Source organism: Pogoniulus pusillus, chromosome 6 (genome assembly GCF_015220805.1).
Source record: "Pogoniulus pusillus isolate bPogPus1 chromosome 6, bPogPus1.pri, whole genome shotgun sequence".
Lineage (NCBI taxonomy): Eukaryota > Metazoa > Chordata > Aves > Piciformes > Lybiidae > Pogoniulus > Pogoniulus pusillus.
In genome coordinates, this window is record NC_087269.1 from 24,828,890 (window position 1) to 24,853,409 (window position 24,520).

Here is a 24,520-nt window from a genome sequence, read left to right on the forward strand (position 1 = left end):
GTAGCATCCTCATAGCTTCACAGCATCACAGAATGGGTTGGGTTGGAAGGAACCTTTATGACCATCCAGTCTCAAACCCCTGCCATGGGCAGGGACACCTCCCACCAGCACAGCTTGCTCAGGGCCTCATCCAGCCTGGCTGAGAACACCTCCAGGGAGGCTGTGGATCACAGAATCACAGAATGTGATCTATGATCTATGATCACATTCTGTGATCCACAGCCTCCCTGGGCAACCTGTGCCAGTGTCTCCACACCCTCACTCTCCACAGTTTCTTCTTCATCACCACTCTCAGTCTCCCCCCCCAGCTCAAAGCCATTGTCCCTTCTCCTGGCACTGCCAGCCCTTGGCTAAAGTCCCACTTCTGTGTTTGAAGAGCATCAACATCTCTCCACAGGCAGAGAGTTGCTTCCATTAGCAAGCCAAACAGCAGCTGCTGACTACTTCTTCACAGGGAGATGTTGGCAGTGTGCCCTGCAAGAGCTGTGTGTCCCTTGGGGCTGCTAAAAAAGGGTTAACTATAGAATCATAGAATCATTATGGGTTGGAAGAGACCACAAGGATCAGCCAGTCCCAACCCCCCTGCCATGCCCAGGGACACCCTACCCTAGAGCAGGCTGCACACAGCCTCATCCAGCCTGGCCTTAAACACCTCCAGCCATGGGGCCTCAACCACCTCCCTGGGCAACCCATTCCAGCCTCTCACCACTCTCCTGCTCAACAACTTCCTCCTCATGTCCACTCTGACTCTCCCCACCTCCAGCTTTGCTCCATTCCCCCTAATCCTGTCACTCCCTCACAGCCTAAAAAGTCTCTCTCCAGCATTTTTTGAGGCCCCTTCAGATGCTGGAAGGCCACCAGAATGTCACCTGGGAGCCTCCTCTTCTCCAGACCAAACAGCCCCAACTCTTTCAGTCTGTCCTCACAGCAGAGCTGCTCCAGCCCTCTGAGCATCCTCCTGGCCTTGCTCTGGACACACTCCAGCATCTCCACATCCCTCTTGTCCCAGGGGCTCCAGAACTGGATGCAGGACTCCAGGTGGGGTCTCAGCAGAGCACAGCAGAGGGGCAGAATCACCTCCCTGGCCCTGCTGGCCACACTTCTCCTGCTGCAACCCAGGCTCTGCTTGGTTTTCTGGGCTGCAAGTGCACACTGCTGGCTCCTCTTCAGCTTCTCCTCCACCAGCAGCCCCAAGTCCTTCTCCTCAGGGCTGCTCATCAGCCAGGCACTGCCCAGCCTGCATTTGTGCTTGGCATTGCCTCCACCCAGCTGCAGGACCTTGCACTTGGTCTTGTTGACCCTCCTGAGGTTGACTTGTGCCCACCCCTGCAGCCTGTCCATGTCCCTGTGGACCTAGCCAAAGAAGGGTTTATCACAACCCATAGGGGCACTGAGCTGAATCCCAGGTGTTAGCACAGCATTGGATGGGGCACTTAGTGCCATGGTCTGGTTGATTGGGCAGGGCTGGGTGCTAGGTTGGACTGGATGAGCTTGGAGGTCTCTTCCAACCTGCTTGATTCTATTCCATGAATTCTATTCTAAGAAGTCTACGAATCAGCCCAGCTCCTCTCCTTCTCTGAAGGGAAAGTTCTCTTAGGACTTGCTTGGGCAGCTGATTGGTTCTTCTTGGCAGCCTCCAGCCTGTCCACCGACCTCCTTTGCTGCTTTCTCAGCTCACCCCCACAGGCTGCATTGCCATAAGGGTGTTTGTGCAGGTCGGGCTGAGCTTCGGGACCGCTTCCAATGCTTCTCAAGCTGTGTTCCGCCAACCAGCTCAATCTGCCTTTACCTGGCTTGTTTTCCCTCTGCCCTGCCACCCTTTTCTGCCTCTCCTTGGTTCACAAAGCTCTGCTGCCTACACATTGTGCTGTTCCTGCTGTGCTTCACTTGCCTGATGCCTCCTCCTCGAGGTTTTAATTCCTACTTTTAAAGCTCAGGGGAAGTTTCTTTGCCTTTCTTTTGTTTGTTTGTTTCAGATGCTCTGAATCCTCTGCCCCTAGGCTGCTGTTAGAGATTTGGGCTATCAGCTCCTTTATGTCCAATCTCTTCTTTTCCCCAAAAGCTCCCGCAGACAGGCTAGAGGCTGAGCTGCAGCTGTGCTCTTATCTCCAGTAAGCCTTCCTCTAGAGTAACTTAACTCCTAATTGAGAGCCAAGGAGTGCTACTGCTACTCACTGCTTGGGGCTGCTGACAGTGTGCACCTTCACCTCTGGAATCAAGGCCAAGTCTCAAAGCCAGTGCTTAAAGGAGATGTTAATAATGAGTCACACTGTGGGATTTGTGAGGTGGGACCTCAAAACTGCCCCCCCTGTTGCTAGCAGGTGCCAGCCAACCAGCAGGGCAAGGTGGGGCACAATAGGTGGGTAGATACTTAGTGGGATTTGGATGTGTCTTGTGGATGTTGAGAGGAGAGTTAGGCTAAAGAGAAGGAAGGAGTTTTTCACCTTGGCAGTGGTGAGACGCTGGCCCAGGCTGCCCAGCAAGGTGGGAGATGCTCCATGCCTGGAGACATACCAGGTCAGGTTGCTTGGCACAGCCCTGTGAGGAGAGGCTGAGGGAGCTGGGGGTGTGCAGCCTGCAGAAGAGGAGGCTCAGGGCAGAGCTCATTGCTGTCTGCAGCTCCCTGAAGGGACATTGTAGCCAGGTGAGGTTGGGCTCTGCTGCCAGGCAGCCAGCAACAGAAGAAGGGGACACAGCCTGAAGCTGTGGCAGGGCAGGTCTAGGCTGGATGTGAGGAGGAAGTTGTTGTCAGAGAGAGTGATTGGCATTGGAATGGGCTGCCCAGGGAGGTGGTGGAGTGGCTGTGGCTGGAGGTGTTGAAGCCAAGCCTGGCTGGGGCACTTAGTGCCATGGTCTGGTTGCTTGGGCAGGGCTGGGTGCTAGGTTGGGCTGGCTGAGCTTGGAGGTCTCTTCCAACCTGCTTGATTCTGTGGTTCTATGATTCTGTGACTCTGAGCAGCCTGCACTGGTTGCTCAGTCCTTGCTGAGTCTGCAAGGGTTTGGGCTACGAGACTGTTACAGGTCCCTTCCAACCTAAAAGTGTTCTGTGATCTCAGCGTGAGTTTCTGGGGTACTGTGTCCAGTTCTGGGCTCCCCAGCTCAAGAAGAACACAGAGCTACTGGAGAGAGTCCAGCACAGGGCCACTGAGCTGCTGAGGGCACTGCAGCATCTCTCCTCTGAGGAGAGGCTGAGCCCTGGGGCTGGTTAGCTTGGAGAGGAGGAGCCTGAGGGGGATCTGCTCAGTGCTTGCAAATATCTGAGGGGTGGTGTCAGGAGGATGAGACCAGGCTCTTGTCAGTGGTGCCCAGGGACAGAGCAAGAGGCACTGGACATAAACATGAGCATAAGAAGTTCCATCTGAGCATGAGGAGGAACTTCTTGACTGTGAGGGTGTCAGAGCCCTGGAACAGGCTGCCCAGAGAGGTTGTGGAGTCTCCTTCTCTGGAGGCTTTCAAGCCCTGTCTGGATGTGTTGCTGTGTGACCTGCCCTGTGTGACCCTGCTCTGGATGACATTCATAGGTCCCTTCCAACTCCTGCCATTCTGAGATGCTGTGATTCTGCTGGTGCTGGAGATGATGGTGCACATCCCATCTGCTTAATAAACTTTGACGCTGGAGGTGGCCCCAGGCAAGGTTTGGACCCCAGTGAGTCCCTGTGCCCCAGAGAGCAGCTGGCAATGTGCAGTCTTGAGGGAGACTACCACAGTGGTTCACCAAGTAGGGACTGTCCCTCCAACAGTGTTCTGCAGGAGGTGAAGTAAGTTGATTCAACTGCAGAAGGGTTTGCTGAAGCATGGGAAGGGACTTGGGGTGGCTTCAGAGCAGCTCTGAGAGCCATAACTTGTCATGTCTGGCTTCATTTACCTTCCTCTGTTCAAGTTTTTCTCTGGCAAGCAAAAATCTGCCTTCAGGGCTTCCTGTAGGAGTGGTAGAGATGAGACCTTGCCAAGCTCTATTTCCAGGTCACTGCCACTTATAAACTTCCAAAGCCTGAGCTTTAAGCCGATGGTTTGGGCTTGTGAGTTGTGGAGGGACATGGCTTGAAACTGCAAATGGATTTCCAGCACCTGTCTGGGAGAAGAAAAGGAGAGGTGGAGGTTGTCCCTCTTGTGTATCCTACACAGAATCCTAGAGTCACAGAATGGGTTGGGTTAGAAGGGACCTCAAAGCCCATCCAGCCCCAGCCCCCTGCCATGGGCAGAGACACCTCCCACCAGCACAGCTTGCTCAAGACCTCCTCCAGCCTGGCCTTCAGCACCTCCAGGGAGGATGTGGATCACAGAGTCACAGAATCTGATCTATGATCTATGATAATGTTCTGTGATTCTGTGATACACAGCTTCCCTGGGCAACCTGTGCCAGTGTCTCCCCACCCTCACTCTCAGCAATTTCTTCCTCATCTCCACTCTCAGTCTCCCCTCTCCCAGCTCAAAGCCATTGTCCCTCAGCCTGGCACTCCCAGCCAAAGTCCCTCCCCAGCTCTCCTGCAGCCCCTTCAGGTACTGGAAGGTTGTTCTGAGGTCTGCCTGGAGCCTTCTCTCCTCCAGCCTCAACAGCCCAAACTCTCCCAGCCTGTCCCCACATGGGTGGTTCTCCTGACCTCTGATCATCTCCACAGCCTCCTCTGGACCCTCTCCAGCAGCTCCAGGTTCTTCTTGTGCTGGGGGCCCCAGAGCTGTTTGCAGTGCTGCAGGTGGGGTCTGAGCAGAGCAGAGGAGCAGAATCCCCTCCCTGTGCTGCTGCTCTCCCTGCTCTGGCTGCAGCCAGCACACAGCTGGCTCTGGGCTGCCAGCCACCAGTGCTGGCTCCTGGGCAGTTGCTCACCAACTGACACCCCCAAGGCCTTCTCCTCCAGCCTGCTCTCAGCCACTCCTCACCCAGTGCCTGACCTGCACTTGGCCTTCTTAGAATCATAGAATCAGTCAGGGTTGGAAGGGACCACAAGGATCAGCCAGTTCCAACCCCCCTGCCATGCCCAGGGACACCCTACCCTAGAGCAGGCTGCACACAGCCTCAGGCAGCCTGGCCTCAAACACCTCCAGCCATGGGGCCTCAACCACCTCCCTGGGCAACCCATTCCAGCCTCTCACCACTCCCATGCTGAACAACTTCCTCCTCCTGGCCTTCATGAGGTTTCCTTGGGCTCACCTCTGCAGCCTGTCCAGGTCCCTCTGGGTGGATCCTTCCCTCCAGCCTGTCAGCCACACCACACAGCCTGGTGTCACCCGCAAAGCTCCTGGGGGTGCCTCAATGGCACTGTGATGCAGGCTGACAAATTCCTCAGCCAGCTCAGGGTGTGTCACCCAGAAGTAGAAAATGAGCTTGTAATTATTGGGAGGAACCCAAATTGCCCTGCTCTTTGTGAAAGTCACCCTGGCTGCTCAGCTTGACTTCTTTGGTTTGTCTGGAGTGAGGGACATGGATGCAGCTCAGCCTGAGACGTTATTGAATGGCTAATTGGATGGAGGAGACAGAGCACTGAATGTCCTCGTTAGAACTCAAACGGTTGCTGTGCTTTGCTGGATGAATTTGGTCCTCCTGCCTTGGTGATGAGTCCATCAGGCATCTCTGCTTGTTGCTTTTCTGAGCCTGGAGCCGGATTTCACTCTGCATCCTGGGGACCTTCTACAGTACTTTCTTGGAGCAGTAACTTGACAGACTAAAGGCTTGTGTAGAGCATTTTCAGAGAGCTGGCTGCAGAGCTGGGCACAGGGAACCTCATGGAGTTCAGCAAGGGCAAGGGTAGGATCCTGACCCTGGGGAGGAACAACCTCCTGCAGCAGGACAGCTGAGGGGGGACCTGCTGCAGAGCAGCTCCAAGGAGAGAAACCTGGGAGTGCTGGGGGACAGCAAGTTCCCCATCAACCAGCAGAGTGTCCTGGTGGCCAAGAAGGTCAGTGGGGTGCTGGGGTGCATGGAATCCACAAGTTAAAGTAGATTCTCCTCCCCCTCTACCCCAGTAAGGTCAGCTGTGGAGTCCTACACTCCAGTTCATGGCTCTCCAGTTGCAGAGGGACAGGGAACTGCTGGAGAGAGTCCAGGGCAGGCTGCAAAGCTGCTGAGGGGCCTGGAGCAGCTCTGTGAGCAGCAAAGGCTGAGAGCCCTGGGGCTGAGAGCCTGCAGAAGAGCAGCCCCAGAGGGCAGCTGAGCAATGCTCAGCAAGAGCTGAAGGAGCTGTGGGGGGCAAGAGGCTGGGGCCAGGCTCTTGTCAGTGGTGCCCAGGGCCAGGCCAAGGGGCAGTGAGCACAAAGTGGCATCCAGGAGGTTCCCTGTGAGCAGGAGGAGAAAGTTGTTTGTTGTGAGGGTGCTGGAGGCCTGGAGCAGGCTGCCCAGAGAGGTTGTGGAGTCTCCTTGTGTGGAGAGCTTCCAACTGCCCCTGGGCATTGTACCACAGTATCACAGTATCATCAGGGTTGGAAGAGACCTCACAGATCATCAAGTCCAACCCTTTACCACAGAGCTCAAGGCTAGACCATGGCACCAAGTGCCACGTCCAATCCTGCCTTGAACAGCCCCAGGGACAGCGACTCCACCACCTCCCCGGGCAGCCCATTCCAGTGCCCAATGACTCTCTCAGTGAAGAACTTTCTCCTCACCTCCAGCCTAAATTTCCCCTGGCACAGCTTGAGGCTGTGTCCTCTCGTTCTGGTGCTGGCCACCTGAGAGAAGAGAGCAACCTCCTCCTGGCCACAACCACCCCTCAGGTAGTTGTAGACAGCAATAAGGTCACCCCTGAGCCTCCTCTTCTCCAGGCTAACCAATCCCAGCTCCCTCAGCCTCTCCTCGTAGGGCTGTGCTCAAGGCCTCTCACCAGCCTCGTCGCCCTTCTCTGGACATGCTCAAGCATCTCAATGTCCCTCCTAAACTGGGGGGCCCAGAACTGAACACAGTACTCAAGGTGTGGTCTAACCAGTGCAGAGTACAGGGGCAGAATGACCTCCCTGCTCCTGCTGACCACACCATTCCTGATGCAGGCCAGGGTGCCACTGGCTCTCTTGGTGCTCCTGGGCAAGCTGTTGTGGGTGCCCTGCTTTAACAGGAGGGTTGGGCTGGGAGATCTGCAGAGGTCTCTCCCAACCCCACCATGCTGATGGCTTGTTTGGTGTGAGCAATTCCATGTCATAGAATCCTACAGTGCTATGGATTGGAAGGAACCTCTGGAGATGCTCGAGTCCATCCCCACAGATGCCAGCTTGTTTCCAGAGCTTTAATCAAAGAAAAAGGAAGGATTTTCTTTTCCAGTGGTGAATATTCTGCCCTTGGATGTGTGACATAGTACAGCCACCACTGCTAGGACCCAGAGTGGCTTGGGCACCACCCCATGAATAATCCTGGGGCAGAAGATCATCAGTCTGTGTTGTGCAACAAACAGAAGCAGTAACAGATCTTAATCAGCTTGGCACTGATGGCAACTGGCCACTTAGCAATTAAAGTTTTAATTGCCCTGCAATTAAATTTGCAACTGCAGTGCAATTAGCATGCAGAGTGCAATTTGCAAATGAGTGGCTCTGGCCAAGAGTCCCACGGCTGAGGCAGTGTGTGGTGGGGAGCAGGGCAGCAAGGAGTGCTCCTCCTCTTTGGTTTTGAGAGGAGAAAGTTCACATCCCAAAGCCTTGGAGCATTCCCCTGAAATCTTGCAGTGCAGCTCTGCTCTCCAGGCTGCCTTCAGCTGAACCCAAACCCCTGATCTGTAAAACTGTGAAATGAGTGCTCCAGGGCTTTCAAGGAATCCCACAGCCACAGCACGGGGGGGATGGTGGGGTGGGGTGGTGGTGGAAGTGACCTCTGGAGTTCATCCAGCCCAGCCCCCCTGCCAAAGCAGGGCATGCACAGCAGCTTGCCCACGAGCAGAGTGCCCAGGAGAGGTTGGAAGCTCTCCAGACAAGGAGACTCCACAACCTCTCTGGGCAGCCTGCTCCAGGCCTCCAGCACCCTCACAACAAACAACTTTCTCCTCCTGCTCACATGGAACCTCCTGGATGCCACTTTGTGCCCACTGCCCCTTGGCCTGGCCCTGGGCACCACTGACAAGAGCCTGGCCCCAGCCTCTTGCCCCCCACAGCTCCTTTAGCTCTTGCTGAGCATTGCTCAGCTGCCCTCTGGGGCTGCTCTTCTGCAGGCTCTCAGCCCCAGGGCTCTCAGCCTTTGCTGCTCACAGAGCTGCTCCAGGCCTCTCAGCAGCTTTGCAGCCTGCCCTGGACTCTCTCCAACAGTTCTCTGTCTCTCTGCAGTTGGGGACCCATGAACTGCAACCAGGGCCTCAATATGGCCTGAGCAGGGCAGAGCTGAGTGGGAGCAGAACCTTTCCTGACCTTCTGGTCACGCTTTCCTTAAGACACCCCAGGACACCATTGGCCTCCTTGGCCATGAGCACACATTTCTGCCTCACGGTGAGGTTGTTGTTGATGTGGTGCAGGATGATGCCATTGCTTGGGGCGTGCACACTTCATTTCTTCAAAGCTCTGCTTTGCTGGCTGCAGCTTGGACTTGTTGCTGTCAGAGAGGAGCAGCATGCTGGCTAGAAAGCTTCATTGAGGGGAGCTGTGTCTCTTGGAGGCGAAGCACAAGCAAATAATTTTCAGGATATGAGGAGACAGTAGGAATGGGTGAATTTGGCAGCACCCACCCCAAACAATAGCCCATTTCCTCAGCTGCTGTGCAAGTTGCTGACAAATGCTGAGTTCTCTGCCTTCTCATCACCCAGGGGGATTGCTGGATATAATAAGTGGTGATAAAAAAGGAAGGTTTCTGCTCCGTTCAGAATCTTTACTGATGATCTGGGCCAGGGGATTGAGTACAGCATCAGTAAGCTTGCAGATGACACCAAGCTAGGAGCAGGTGTGGAGCTGTTGGAGGGTAGGAGAGCCCTGCAGAGGGACCTGGCCAGGCTGGATGGGTGGGCAGAGGCCAATGGGATGAGACTGAACAAAGACAAGGGCAGGGTTCTACACATTGGACACAACAACCCCAAGCAGCACTACAGGCTGGGGACAGAGTGGCTGAGAGCAGCCAGGCAGAGAGGGCCCTGGGGGTGCTGGTAGATAGAATCACAGAATCAAGCAGGTTGGAAGAGACCTCCAAGCTCAGCCAGCCCCACCTAGCACCCAGTCCTGTCCAATCAACCAGACCATGGCACTAAGTGCCCCAGCCAGCCTTGGCTTCAACACCTCCAGGCACAGCCATTCCACCACCTCCCTGGGCAGCCCATTCCAATGCCAATCACTCTCTCTGACAACAACTTCCTCCTCACATCCAGCCTAGACCTCCCCTGGCACAGCTTGAGACTGTCCCCTTATTCTGTTGCTGACTGCCTGGCAGAAGAGCCCAAACAACTCACAACAAACAACTTTCTCCTCTTGCTCACATAGAACCTCCTGGGGTCCAGTTTCTGCCCTCTGCCCCTTGGCCTGGCCCTGGGCACCACTGACAAGAGCCTGGCCCAAGCCTCTTGCCCCCCACAGCTCCTTTAGCTCTTGCTGAGCATTGCTCAGCTGCCCTCTGGGGCTGCTCTTCTGCAGGCTCTCAGCCCCAGGGCTCTCAGCCTTTGCTGCTCACAGTGCTGCTCCAGGCCCCTCAGCAGCTTTGCAGCCCTAATGTCATCTCCAAGAGATCTTTAGGGATAAACTGATCAGTTCAAGAAGTGCTCAGAGGAATCCACTTGAATAACCTTTGTCTTCATCCGCAGCCTCAAGGCTGACATTGCCTCGTGGCTCTGAGCTCACCTCTGCTACTCCTCTCCCCCAAAGCCTCCAGATCGCAGAGCCAGGCTCAGCCCTGGTCCTCAGCAGGCACTTGTGCTTTTCTACCAAGCCAGGAAACCCTCCCTGAAAGCCTTCATCACCCAACCTCAGCTGCTGCAGCAGCTGCTTTTACTCAGAGCACGTAAGAGAGACTACAGAGTCCAGCAGCCTGGGGAAGGCTGAGATGGGAAGGGGAAGGTATCTTGGCCACTACTGGGAGAGGAGAGGGATGGGTTCTAGCCAGCAGCAGTGTCACAATCATGGCCACACAATGGTCTGGGTTGGAAGGGACCTCAAGGCCATCCAGCTCCATCCCCCTGCCATCTGCCATGGACATGGACATCTCCCACCAGCCCAGCTTGCTCAAGGCCTCCTCCAGCCTGGCCTTCAGCAGCTCCAGGGAGGTTGCAGATCACAGAATCACAGAATGGGATCACAGATCATAGATCATAGATCATAGATCATAGATCATAGATCATAGATCACATTCTGTGATTCTGTGATCCACAGCCTCCCTGGGCAACCTGTGCCAGTCTCTCCCCACCCTCACTCTCAACAATTTCTTCCTCATCTCCACTCTCAGTCTCCCCTCTCCCAGCTCAAAGCCATTGTCCCTCAGCCTGGCACTCCCAGCCCTTGTCCAAAGTCCCTCCCCAGCTCTCCTGCAGCCCCTTCAGGTACTGGAAGGCTGCTCTGAGGTCTGCCTGGAGCCTTCTCTTCTCCAGCCTCAACAGCCCCAACTCTCCCAGCCTGTCCCCATAGGGGAGCTTCTCCAGGACCCTCTGATCATCTCCATGGCCTCCTCTGGACCCCCTCCTGCAGCTCCAGGTCTTTCTTGTGCTGCAGACACCACAGCTGCACCCAGTAATAAATGTGCTGCTTAATTACAAGGTACAGCAGAGAAAGCCTCCCTTCTGCTGTGTAACTGAGCAACCTGGACCATTAAGCACCTCTCAGTAAAGTCTCCATCCCATGAGCCACTTTCACCTCTCCTGGCAAGGAAAGGTGCAAGATGGGTGAGAACAAGAGGGGGTTTCTCTCCCGAGGTGCCAGAAGGGCCATTGGGCTGGCAGGAGAGAAGTGGCTTTGTTTGCTCTCTCCAGCAGCTGAAGTAAGCAGAAGAAAAGAAGCCTAAAGTGAGCAATGAAGGGAGGAAAGATGGACAACTGCCTGAGACAGCTCTGTCAAGCAGGCACTAAATAATGCAAGTGAGGCAAGAAGCAGGCAGTGTCTGCAGGAGCACTCAGCAGGACAGACTGCAGCTTTGAACTTCCCTTCACAGCTCAGCTGACCCCAGAGCAGCTTCAGCTCCAGTCCAAACCTGCCCTTTTACTGCCAGCCCTTCCACACTGATTGAACATGATGCAAGAGATGTTGCATCTGGAATCATGGAATCACTACAATTGGAAAGTGCAGGGTCCTAGAAGTTGGCCACAACAACCCCAAGCAGCACTACAGGCTGGGGACAGAGTGGCTGAGAGCAGCCAGGCAGAGAGGGAGCTGGGGGTGCTGGGAGAGAGGAGCTGAAGAGGAGGCAGCAGTGTGCCCAGGTGGGCAGCAGAGCCAATGGCATCCTGGGCTGGCTCAGGAGCAGTGTGGGCAGCAGGACAAGGGAGGTTCTTCTGCCCCTGTGCTCAGCACTGCTCAGGCCACACCTTGAGTGCTGGGTCCAGTTGTGGGCTCCTCAATTACAGAGAGATGTTGAGGTGCTGGAAGGTGTTTGGAGAAGGGCAGCAAGGCTGGGGAGGGGCCTGGAGCACAGCCCTGTGAGGAGAGGCTGAGGGAGCTGGGGGTGTGCAGCCTGCAGAAGAGGAGGCTCAGGGCAGAGCTCATTGCTGTCTGCAGCTGCCTGAAGGGAGGCTGTAGCCAGGAGGGGTTGGGCTCTGCTGCCAGGCACCCAGCAACAGAAGAAGGGGACACAGCCTCAAGCTGTGCCAGGGCAGGTCTAGGCTGGATGTGAGGAGGAAGTTGTTGTCAGAGAGAGTGATTGGCATTGTCCTGCTTTAGCAGGGAGGTTGGGTGCAAATGTATGGAGCAAAAGTAACCTGGGCAATGCTGTGCTTTCCACCTCAGTCCTCAGCCTCCCTGGCTGTGGTCAGGCAGGGATTTGTCACCAGGGTACAGCTCAGTTTTCTATGTGAAAAACAGGCTGACAGCTGATGGGACCTGAGGTGATATTTCTGGGTACAAACCTAGGGAGCACTTCCCAAGCCCGAAGTGGGTGTTTCCAGCATTGTCACTCCCTGATGGGGACTTCATCTCCTCTTCCTCTCAAATATTTGACAGCAAAGGTAGATCAAGATGAAATCCCAGTGTCCCTGACCTACTGCACCCTACCAGCCTCTATATGCTGAAGGCTCTAAAAGGAGGTGTGCAATGCTCTTGCTTTCACTTACAACTGAAGATGAACACTTGAAGGGAGAGAATTTCTTTCATTTCCAAGCTTCCTGTCTTTGGAATCCAGGGCTCAGGGAACCAAGTACAGCTAAGCCAACACATGGCTACAGACTCAGAGCATGCTGGGGTTGGGAGAGACCTCTGGAAATCATCCAGCCCAACCACCCTGCCAAAGCAGGGCACCCACAGCAGCTTGCCCAGGAGCACAATGCCCAGGGGCAATTGGAAGCTTTCCAGACAAGGAAACTGCACAACCCCTCTGGGCAGCCTGCTCCAGGCCTCCAGCACCCTCACACCAAACAACTTTCTCCTCCTGCTCACGTGGAACCTCCTGGATGCCACTTTGTACCCACTGCCCCTTGGCCTGGCCCTGGGCACCACTGACAAGAGCCTGGCCCCAGCCTCTTTCCCCCCACAGCTCCTTCAGCTCTTGCTGAGCATTGCTCAGCTGCCCTCTGGGGCTGCTCTTCTGCAGGCTCTCAGCCCCAGGGCTCTCAGCCTTTGCTGCTCACAGAGCTGCTCCAGGCCCCTCAGCAGCTCTGCAGCCTGCCCTGGACTCTCTCCAGCAGTTCTCTCTCTCTTTGTAACTGGGGAGCCATGACCTGGAGCTAAAATTCCAGCTGTGGCCTGCCTAGAGCAGAGCAGAGTGGGAGGAGAACCTCTCTTGACGTGGCCACAGTGTTCATGGTGCAGATAGGATTGACTCATGCTGGTGAGTGAGCAGGAGTTAACCACAGTGTTTTACTGGAGAGGGAAATGGTTCTCTCTCCAGCAGCGTCACTGCTCTGGAAGAAACAGAGCCCAGCTTCTTATCTCTTTCTGAGTCCTTGTCAGGGAATAAATGGGCTGTGGGGAGAGCTGCAGCTTCCCTGGGAAGATGAATACTCAGCCTGAATTGCTTTGGGGAAGCAGCAGATGACATCTAGAGCAGGGGGACAGCTCTCACCAGGCTTTTGAATAATGGGGGCTTTGTACTGCTCATCTCTGGCTGCCTTTCCTCTGGAACCAGCCTGCAGTCTGTCAGCTAAAGGAGAGGCTGAGGGAGCTGGGGGTGTGCAGCCTGCAGAAGAGGAGGCTCAGGGCAGAGCTCATTGCTGTCTGCAGCTCCCTGAAGGGAGGCTGTAGCCAGGTGGGGTTGGGCTCTGCTGCCAGGCACCCAGCAACAGAAGAAGGGGACACAGCCTCAAGCTGTGCCAGGGCAGGTCTAGGCTGGATGTGAGGAGGAAGTTGTTGTCAGAGAGTGATTGGCATTGGAATGGGCTGCCCAGGGAGGTGGTGGAGTGTCTGTGCCTGGAGGTGTTGAAGCCAAGGCTGGCTGGGGCACTTAGTGCCATGGTCTGGTTGCTTGGGCAGGTCTGGGTGCTAGGTTGGGCTGGCTGAGCTTGGAGGTCTCTTCCAACCTGCTTGGTTCTGTGATTCTATGATTCTATGATTCATTTCCCTCATGGGCCTTTGTTGTCCAGGAGGCCTTGCAGGAATAGCCCCAGGTCAGGTTTGCTGGAACTCAGTGATGCTGAAAAAGCCAGGCTGAGCTTCAGCATCTGCAGTAGGCTGCCCAGGGAGGCTATGGGCACCTCCTCCCTGAGGGTGCTCAAGGCCAGGCTGGATGAGGCCTTGGGCAGCTGAGTCTAGTTCAGAAGTGTCGTTGCCTGTGATAGCAGAATGAGGTCTGAGGTCCCTTCCAACCTGAGCTGTCTACAGCTCTATGTTGTTGGAGGCTCTGAAGTCAGTGAGGCACCAGAAAGAGATTTGGCTCATTCCTGGGAGGAATACTTTGGCATTTCCTCTTAGGTGGAGGCTTAATGTGAAAGGATAGCTGCTGGAGGCTTGTTCAGCCTGCAGAGGAGAAGGCTCCAGGCAGAGCTTCTGGAGGCCTTGCAGTGCTTCAAGGGGCCCAGCAGAGAGCTGGGGACAGAGTTTGAGCAGGGTCTGCTGTGGCAGGACAAGGGGGGATGGCTTGGACTGAAAGAGGGAGATTGAGAGTGGAGAGAAGGCAGAAATGTTGGGCAGTGAGGCTGGGGAGAGCCTGGCCCAGGCTGCCCAGAGAGGTGGGAGCTGCCCCATGGCTGGCACCATTGCAGGTCAGGTTGTGTGGGATTGTGAGCAGCCTGCTCTGGCTGGGGCTGCCCCTGCTGAGTGCAGGGGGTTGGACTGGAGGAGCGTTAAAGGTCCCTTCCAAGCCAGATCTCCCTGTGATTCTATGATTCAGGTGGATCAGACACGTTTTAAAAACACTGGTAGAAATAAATTAACTCCTTTTGCTCAGCTGCCCTTTGGGGCTGCTCTTCTGCAGGCTCTCAGCCCCAGGGCTCTCAGACTTTGCTGCTCACAGAGCTGCTCCAGGCCCCTCAGCAGCTTTGCAGCCTCCTCTGGCCTCTCTCCAGCAGTTCCCTGTCTCTCTGCAGCCAGGGAGCCTTGATCCAGAGCCAGGACTCCACAAGCCGCCTCATTGGGGAAGAGTAGAGGGAGAGAGACAACCTCCCTTGCCCTGCTGCCCACACTGCTCTTGCTGCACCCCAACACCCCATTGGCCTTCTTGGCCTCAAGCACCCATTGCTGGCTCATGGGGAGCTTGCTGTCCCCCAGCACTGCCAGGTCCTTCTCCTTGGAGCTGCTTTCCAGCAGGTCCCCCCTCAGCTGTCCTGCTGCAGGAGGTTGTCCCTCCCCAGGGGCAGGATCCTTGCTGATCTCCATGAGATCCTTCACCCTTGCTCTCTGTTTTCCATACTGCTGAGTACCTCCCACCTGAAATCCCCAGACAAGAACCATGCTTTGCCTTAGGGGGCTGGCTGGGTGGTCGCCGCTGGAGCAGAACTCTCTCCAGGACTCTCTCCAGCAGTTCCCTGTCTCTCTGCAACTGGGGAGCCCAGAACTGGACACAGGACTGAGATGTGGCATGACTAGAGCAGAAAAGAGGGAGAGAAGAACCTCCCTCGCCCTGCTGGCCACACTCTTGCTGCACCCCAGCACCACATTAGCCTTCTTGTCCACCAGGGCACATTGCTGCCTCATGGGGAACTTGTCCCACATCACTCCTAGGTGCCCACCAGGGCACATTGCTGGCTCATGGGGAACTTGTCCTACATCACTCCTAGGTGCCCACCAGGGCACATTGCTGCCTCATGGGGAACTTGTCCCACATCACTCCTAGGTGCCCACCAGGGCACATTGCTGGCTCATGGGGAACTTGTCCTACATCACTCCTAGGTGCCCACCAGGGCACATTGCTGGCTCATGGGGAACTTGTCCTACATCACTCCTAGGTGCCCACCAGGGCACATTGCTGGCTCATGGGGAACTTGTCCCACATCACTCCTAGGTGCCCACCAGGGCACATTGCTGGTTCATGGGGAACTTGTCCCACATCACTCCTAGGTGCCCACCAGGGCACATTGCTGGCTCATGGGGAACTTGTCCCACATCACTCCTAGGTGCCCACCAGGGCACATTGCTGGTTCATGGGGAACTTGTCCCACATCACTCCTAGGTGCCCACCAGGGCACATTGCTGCCTCATGGGGAACTTGTCCCACATCACTCCTAGGTGTCCACCAGGGCACATTGCTGGCTCATGGGGAACTTGTCCCACATCACTCCTAGGTGCCTCTCCATGGAGCTGCTTCCCAGCAGGCCTCCCCTGGGGGGACCTCTGCTGCAGGGATCATTCATCAGTCTGAAACCTGTCCTACAAGTGCAGACAGTGCTGGGGGGGAGAAAGGATGAGAGCTCCTACACTCTACCCTCCTGTCTGGCCACCTATTAAGAGTGATGCCACAGGAGCTGCTTAAAAAATCACTTCCCAATTTTTGGGTGAGAGGAAGCTTTTGAGTGACTGGGAATAGACACTGGGCATTTCTCCCTTCCATGTCTCGCACTTTCCTTCTTGGCAGCCTAGGTGCTGCTGTAAGCTCCATGTGCTCTGCTCCTCCAGGCACCACCCATGCCTGCAAATGCTGCTGGCACCATCCTCAGTGCCTGCCCTTCTCTTTGCTCTTGTTCCATGCATGTCATAGAATCACAGAATGCTTTGGGTAGGAGGGACCTTAAAGATCATCACCTCCCACCAGCACAGCTTCCTCAGCATCCAGCCTGGCCTTCAACACCTCCAGGCAGGGGGCAGCCACAGCCTCCCTGGGCAACCTGTGCCAGTGTCTCCCCACCCTCACTCTCAACAATTTCTTCCTCATCTCCACTCTCAGTCTCCCCTCTCCCAGCTCAAAGCCATTGTCCCTCAGCCTGGCACTCCCAGCCCTTGGCCAAAGTCTCTCCACGGCTCTCCTGCAGCCCCTTCAGGTAGTGGAAGGCTGCTCTGAGGTCTCTCTGGAGCCTTCTCTTTCCCAGCCTCAACAGCCCCAACTCTCCCAGCCTGTCCCCACAGGGGAGCTTCTCCAGCCCTCTCATCATCTCCACAGCCTCCTCTGGATCCTCTCCAGCAGCTCCAGGTCCTTCTTGTGCTGGGGGCCCCAGAGCTGTTTGCAGTGCTGCAGGTGGGGGCTGAGCAGAGCAGAGCAGAGGAGCAGAATCCCTTCCCTGTGCTGCTGCTCTCCCTGCTCTGGCTGCAGCCAGCACACAGCTGGCTCTGGGCTGCCAGCCACCAGTGCTGGCTCCTGGGGACAATCTCCTTGGGCAACCTGTTCCAGTGCCTCTCCACCCTCACTGCCAAGAGTTTCTTCCTCTTTTCCAGTCTATAGAGTACATGTGAATGTTTAAGTTTGGAAGAAGTTTCTTTCCCTGTTTTAAAGAGCTGTTTTCCCCTCTTTTCCTCACAGATGGGAAGGTTGAAGTGACCAAAGAAGGCGTGAAGCTGTGCACCATGGGGCCTGGCAAGGTCTTTGGGGAGTTAGCCATCCTCTACAACTGCACCCGGACAGCCACTGTCAAAAGTAAGCTGAGCTCTCCTCCTTGCTGTGGAGTACCTGGGGGTTTCATGGGGGGTGGAAGCAGGCCTCTGCCAGCACTGCTTTGGACTTGCTGCCTTTCTTAGATGCTCCTCTTCTTTAAGGCATTCATCTCCTTATGATTGTAGGATTGACCTGAGCTGTTGTGAGTGGGAAGCAAACCCCAGAGAAGTGATTCAGCATCTCCAGAGGAGGGCAAGGAAGCTGGAAAGGGCCTGCAGAGTAAATCTGATGAGGAGAGACTGAGGGAGCTGAGGATGGGTAGATGAGCCTGAGGGCAGAGCTGATTGCTGTCTGCAGCTACCTGAAGGGACATTGTGCAGAGGCTGCTGCTGGGCTCTGCTCATAGGGAGCTGGAGGCAGAAGAAGGAGGAATGGCCTCAGGCTGAGACTGGGGAGGTTTAGATTGGACATTAGGAAGAAGTTTTTCAAGGAGACAGTGGTCAGGGACTGGAATGTAGTTGAGTGTGAGCAGCTGAAGGTAGTCAGCAGTGTGCCCAGGCAGCTGCATGTGAGCCAGCAGTGTACCCAGGCAGCTGAAGGTACTCAGCAGTGTGCTTAGGTGGCTGAATGTGAGCCAGCAGTGAGCCCAGGGAGCTGAGTGTGAGGCAGCAGTGTGCCCAGGCAGCTGAAGGTAGCCAGCAATGTGCCCAGGCAGCTGAGTGTGAGGCAGCAGTGTGTCTAGGCAGCTGAAGGTAGCCAGCAATGTGCCCAGGCAGCTGAGTGTGAGCCAGCAGTGTGCCCAGGCAGCTGAGTGTGAGGCAGCAGTGTGCCCAGGGAGCTGAAGGTAGCCAGCAGTGTGCCCAGGCAGCTGAGTGTGAGCCAGCAGTGTGCCCAGGCAGCTGAGTGTGAGCCAGCAGTGTGCCCAGGTGGCCAAGAAGGCCAGTGGCATCCTGGCTTGTTTTGCTGTGCCCAGCAGGGGCAGGGAGGGGACTGTGCCCTTGGACTCAGCTCTGGTGAGGCCACAGCTCAAGTGTTGTGTGCAGCCTTGGGCACTGCAGTACAAGAGAGCTGTGGAGGTGCTGGAGTGGGTCCAGAGGAGGGCAAGGAAGCTGTGAGGGGCCTGGAGAGTAAACCTGATGAGGAGAGACTGAGGGAGCTGGGGATGGGTAGTGTGGGACAGAGGAGCCTGAGGGCAGAGCTGGTTGCTGTCTGCAGCTACCTGAAGGGACATTGTGCAGAGGCTGCTGCTGGGCTCTGCTCACAGGGAGCTGGAGGCAGAAGAAGGGGGAATGGCCTCAAGCTGAGGCTGGGGAGGTTTAGATTGGACATTAGGAAGAAGTTTTTAATGGAGAGAGTGGTCAGGGACTGGAATGAGCTGCCCAGGGAGGTGGAGGAGTCACCCAGCCTGGCTGTGTTTCAGGGTGGTTTGGATGTGGTGCTTGGGGCTGTGGTTTAAGGTGACTCTTGTAGAGCAGGGTTACAGCTTGGGCTTGGTGCTCCTGAGGGGCTTTGCTGTGAAACCTCCTTTTTTGTGCTTAGGTTTCCTCACATGGGGGAAACCTAACTTAAAACACCACATGGGTGATGCTGCCTTGTGCAGAAGAACCTGCAGCTCATGGTGCTTCCTCTTGAACTTCTTCTCACCCTTGGACATATCTGCCCTTGGCAAGTCTTCAGCTGCAACTCAGTAAATTAAAGCTGCTACATTTTGGTGGTTGTTGGGTTTTTTTAACAGGGCAAATTAATTTCCCTCCCTCACTTCCTAAACTGACTAAATCAGGAGGAAAACCTCAAACCTGGTTGCATTGATCCCCTGTTCTGAGTCTTCAGTTCTTCTCCTTTCATCTGCTTTCTTTTGTCAATGTTCTAGGAGGGGAGGAAAAAAACAACCAAAGATCCAAACAAAACAGAAGGAGACAAGAAATAAATCCCATTGCAATGTGCAAGAGAAAAAAGGGTTTCATTTCAAGGCAGATAAGTAGTGGAGCCTTGGTTCATAGGGTCTTGAGAAGTGTTTGTGGTGAGGTGGCAGGTGGGAGCTTGACAGAGGCTGAGAAATAGTTGTGTGGTTGAAAGATGCTCTGGGAGCCAGGGCAGGGGGTGAAGAGAGAATGGTCCAGATGGGATGGAAAAAATCCAATCAAACAAATGATTCCAAAATAAGGAGGCCTGTGAGGTCCTGCTCAGAAGAAAGCCTTGGAGAAATAACCTCATTTTTGCTTCTGGAAGAGAGAGGAAGGAAGAGAGCAACTGTGCAGAGGGGGATAAAGCAGGCAGAGATCAATAGAGGTTTGTGAAGAAGGTGCAGTTCTCCATCACCCGTTATGGGCAGCTCAGTGGGTACAGAACTGGCTCCATGGCCCCACCCAGAGAGTGGCTCTCTGTGGGTCCATGTCCCAGTGCAGGCAGGGACAAGTGGAGTCCCTCAAGGGTCAGCACTGGGACATGACTTGTTTGACAGCTTTGTCAGTGACATGGACAGTGGCATTGGGGCAGCCTCAGCACCACGCTGGCTGACAGCTGGAGGGAAGGGTCCATGCCGAGGGACCTGCACAGGCTGCAGAGGTGAGCCCAAGCCAACCTCCTGAGGTTCAACAAGACCAAGTGCAAGGTCCTGCAGCTGTACTGGGGCAGTGCCAGGCACTGATACAGGCAGGGCAGTGCCTGGCTCAAGAGCAGCCCTGAGGAGAGGGACTTCGGGTGCTGGTGAGTGAGAAGCTGAACAGGAGCCAGCAGTGTGCTGTGGCAGCCCAGAGAGCCAAGCAGAGCCTGGGCTGCAGCAAGAGCAGAGTGGGCAGCAGGGTGAGGGAGGGGATTCTGCCCCTCTGCAGCGCTCTGGTGAGAGCTCAGCTGCAGCTCTGTGCCCAGTGCTGGAGCCCTGCTACAGGAAAGGTCTGGAGGTGCTGGGAGGTGTCCAGAGAAGGGCCAGGAGGATGCTGAGAGGGCTGGAGACAGCTGCTGTGGGGCCAGGCTGAGAGAGTTGGGTCTGTGCAGTCTGGAGAGGAGAAGGCTCCCAGGAGACCTTCTTGTGGCCTCCCAGTATCTGAAGGGGGCTGCAGGAAAGCTGGGGAGGGACTTTTAAGGTTGTTGGGTGGTGGCAGGACTGGGGGGAATGGATCCAAGCTAGAGGAGGGAGAATGAGATTGGATGTTAGGAAAAGTTCTTCCTCATGAGGATGGTGAGAGACTGGCAGAGGTTGCCCAGGGAGGTGGTGGGAGCCTCATGCTTGGAGGTGTTTAAGGCCAGGCTGGATGAGGCTCTGGGCAACCTGATCTGGTGTGAGGTGTCCCTGCCAAGGCAGGGGGCTTGGAACCAGGTGATCTTCGGGGTCCCTCCCAATGCTGACTATTCTATGATTCTGTGACTCTAAAGCTTGACTCAGAAGCTGTTTCCACCTGCACAGACTCTGTCTGTTCCCTGCAGGGCAATTGTTGGCTACCATGAAGTCAGCTCATCAGTGGCACACTTTGTCCTTCAGATTATCCAAATGATGACAAAATACTTTGGAGCCATCCCAAATGATGTAGCAAATTGCACAAGTCATGTCTAGCTCCGTAGGGAAAGCTCCAGACACCTCCAGACTACTCCAGGCATTGCAGTGGGCTCTTTGAGGTGCTTTGCTTCCTTCCCCCTTGTCCACCAGGGAGGCAACAGGAGCCTGGGTGTGAGTGGGCAGTAGGTTGTTGTTCCTCCTTGAGATGCTTTGCTTCCTTCCCCCTTGCCCACTAAGGAGCCAACAGGAGCCTGTATGTGAGTGGGCAGTAGGTTGTTGTTCCTCCTTGAGATGCTTTGCTTCCTTCCCCCTTGTCCACCAGGGAGCCAACAGGAGCCTGGGTGTGAGTGGGCAGTAGGTTGTTGTTCCTCCTTGAGATGCTTTGCTTCCTTCCTCCTTGTCCACCAGGGAGCCAACAGGAGCCTGTGTGTGAGTGGGCAGTAGGTTGTTGTTCCTCCTTGAGATGCTTTGCTTCCTTCCCCCTTGTCCACCAGGGAGCCAACAGGAGCCTGTGTGTGAGTGGGCAGTGGGTTGTTGTTCCTCCTTGAGATGCTTTGCTTCCTTCCCTCTTGCCCACCAGGGAGACATCAGGAGCCTGTGTGTGAGTGGGCAGTGAGTGTTGAGTCGCTCTCTTTCCACATGCTTTCTTGCCCCCATAAGTGCATTATCCATTACTCATCATTCATTCCCCAGGGAGAGCCTGATTTTCTGTCCAGGTAAAGGTCTGGAGAGTTGGTGACGGTGATGGATTCAGGTAAGCTTCAGGGCTGTGTGGTAAATGCAGTCATGGAAAGCTGGGAAGGGCAGAGAGAGAGCAGAGACAGGCTGGGAACAGAGTGGCTGAGTGTTGTGGCAGCAGGGAATTAATGTGGCCAAGTCAGGGATTTATACAACAGCAGAGTTATTTTCCCAAAAGCCCACCCCCAAAACTAGGAACAGAAGTTAATTTAGTTTTAATTAGCAGATTCAGCTCGTTTGAGAAAATCTACACAGCTGCCCTAGGTAGAGAGATGTTGAGGTGCTGGAAGGTGTTTGGAGAAGGGCAGCAAGGCTGGAAAAGGGCCTGGAGCACAGCCCTGTGAGGAGAGGCTGAGGGAGCTGGGGGTGTGCAGCCTGCAGAAGAGGAGGCTCAGGGCAGAGCTCATTGCTGTCTGCAGCTCCCTGAAGGGAGACTGTAGCCAGGTGGGGTTGGGCTCTGCTGCCAGGCACCCAGCAACAGAAGAAGGGGACACAGCCTCAAGCTGTGCCAGGGCAGGTCTAGGCTGGATGTGAGGAGGAAGTTGTTGTCAGAGAGAGTGATTGGCATTGGAATGGGCTGCCCAGGGAAGTGGTGGAGTGGCTGTGCCTGGAAGTGTTGAAGCCAAGGCTGGCTGGGGCACTTAGTGCCATGGTCTGGTTGATTGGGCAGGGCTGGGTGCTAGGTTGGGCTGGCTGAGCTTGGAGCTCTCTTCCAACCTGCTTGATTCTGTGATTCTATGAAATCCCAGACAATGAACCCAGTGCATGGTTCTTGTTCAGTTCCCCTTGGAAATTCAGGGTCCTCTGCCCAGTTAGTGGGCATGGAGGGGTTGGGTTGATGAAAAAGCTTTGGGAGTGTTGGGTGCTGAGCAGCTCCCCAGGAGCCAGCAGTGGCCTCTTGCAGCCCAAAGGCAGCTGTGTGCTGGGCTGCAGCCAGAGCAGTGTGGGCAGCAGGGCAAGAGAGGGGATTCTGCCCCTTGGCTCCTCTCTGCTTAGACCTCATCTCCAACCCTGCCTCCAGCTCTGCAGTCCCCAGCAGAAGGACACAGAGCTGCTGGAGTGAGGTCAGAGGAGGCCACAAAGATGATGCAAGGGCTGGAGCAGCTCTTCTGTGGGCACAGGCTGAGGGAGCTGGGGGTGTGCAGCCTGCAGAGAAGAAGGCTCCAGGGAGACCTCAGAGCTGCTGCCAGTGCCTGAAGGGATCCTGCAGGAAGGCTGCAAAGGGACTTGTCCTGAAGGTGTCTGGAGACAGACCAAGGGGGAATGGTTTGAAGCTGAGGCAGAGCAGGGTTAGACTGGAGCTGAGGAAGAAGTTCTTCAGCAGGAGAGTGGTGAGAGTCTGGCACAGGCTGCCCAGGGAGGCTGTGGCTGCCTCCTGCCTGGAGTTGCTGGAGGGAACCTGTGCTTGATGGGAGATGTCCCTGCCCATGGCAGAGGGGTAGAGTAGATGAGCTGTGAGGTTCCTTCCAGGCTGCGCTGTTCTGTGATGATTCTTTTCTCTTGGAGGTCTTTCCCAGCTGTAAGGATGCCATGACACAGTCCTGCATGGTCACTCTAATTTCTCTGGCTGTTGGCCACCTGTTTGTGACTCCAAGATCACGGAGGCAGGAGCTCTTCCTGCCACTTTTGCCCTGACTGTCTTCTTCAGCCCCTGAGTCTCTTCTCCCCAGCAACCTTCCACTTGGCACTTCTTCTTATGCCCTCCTTTTTGCCTGCTCAGCTTGGGAGCAGTGGTGAGGTCACTCCTTGGAGTGTCCTTGGAGAGGCTGTTCTTCAAGAGAGAGGTGGCTGCAGTTGTTGCCATAGTCTGCTCCTTCCTCGTTATGAAAATTAAGGACCTTCTTCTGTCATCTTGTTCCCTAAGTGCTTTCTGGATGTCTCCTCTCTCCTCGTTGCATGGCTGTGGCTGTAATCAGCTTTATGTCCTTCCAAGCGAGGTGGCACAAGCGTGACTTTGGGAAACTGTTTTCAGCCAAACCTACCTGAAGAGAGGTCTCGGAGTTGTGCCTATCAATTTGAGGGCATATAAGGGCCTTAAATCGTTGCCCCTTCTGCAAAGGGCCATTTGTTCTCTTGGCTAAGTGAAGAATCAATGTCATAAAGCTTTGGAAGAGCAGGGCCAGAGAGAAGGTTTGAAGCTGAGAAAGGCTGCAGAAGGACTTGTCCTGAGGGTGTCTAGAGACAGACCAAGGGGGAATAGTTTGAAGCTGAGGGAGAGCAGAGTTAGACTGTAGCTGAGGAAGAAGTTCTTCAGTAGGAAGGTAGTGAGACTCTGGAACAGGCTGCCCAGGGAGGCTGTGGCTGCCTCCTGCCTGGATAAGGTCCCTCCTGCCAGGATGGATAAGGTTTTGGGCAACCAAGTCTGGTCGAGTGGTGTCCTTGACCATGGCAGGGCATCGGCACAGATGATCTCTGAGGTCCCTTCCAACCAGACCCATTCTGGGATTCTGTGGTTGTAAAGTTTGGAGTGGATGACCTTGGAGGTCTCTTCCAACCTGGTTGATTCTATGATTCTATGATTTGCCATTGGAATGGGCTGCCCAGGGAGGTGGTGCTGTTGCTGTGCCTGGAGGTGTTGAAGCCAAGCCTGGCTGGGGCACTTAGTGCCATGGTCTGGTTGATTGGACAGGGCTGGGTGCTAGGTTGGGCTGGCTGAGCTTGGAGGTCTCTTCCAACCTGGCTGATTCTGTGATTCTAAGTGTTCCATTAGGCCTGATGCTGAATTTGCTTATCACAAGCTTTATTTCAGGAGACAAAGCAAAGTTGGGTAAGGCTCTGAGCTGCCTGGTCTAGTGGAGGCAGGGGATGACAATCTCTGGCAGCAGAGGAGCTGGAGCTAGATGATCTTCAAGGTCCCTTTCAACCCAAAGCATTCTATCACTGGATAGGAAGAGACCTCTGGAGATCATCCAGCCCAACCCTCTTGCCAGAGCATGGGCAGGTCACTCAGGAACATGTCCAGGTGGAGTTTGAATGTCTCCAGAGCAGGAGACTCCACAACCTCTTTGGGCAGCCTGCTCCAGGCCTCCAGCACCCTCACAACAAACAACTTTCCCATCCTGCTCACATGGAACCTCCTGGCTGCCACTTTGTGCCCTCTGCCCCTTGGCCTGGCCCTGGGCACCACTGACAAGAGCCTGGCCCCAGCCTCTTGCCCCCCTGTATGTGTTTAAAACCCATCTGGATGTGGTGCTTGGGGGATGTGGTTTAGGATGAACATTGCAGAGCAGGGTCAATGGTTGGACTTGGCTCCTGGGGCACCTCCTCTGCTCCAGCTGGCACCAGTGTGTGCTGTGCAGTTGTGCTGCCCT

The 24,520-nt window shown here is 55.3% G+C and overlaps 1 protein-coding gene across 1 annotated transcript in view; it reads left to right on the forward strand.

The window, feature by feature from the left end:
- PRKG1 (protein kinase cGMP-dependent 1) overlaps nt 1-24,520 on the forward strand; it is a 439,344-nt gene that overhangs the window by 161,228 nt on the left and 253,596 nt on the right. The window contains exon 3 of the mRNA XM_064145000.1: nt 16,907-17,020. Within this exon, the coding sequence (XP_064001070.1) occupies nt 16,907-17,020 (114 nt within the window). The remainder of the gene's footprint in view (nt 1-16,906; nt 17,021-24,520) is intronic.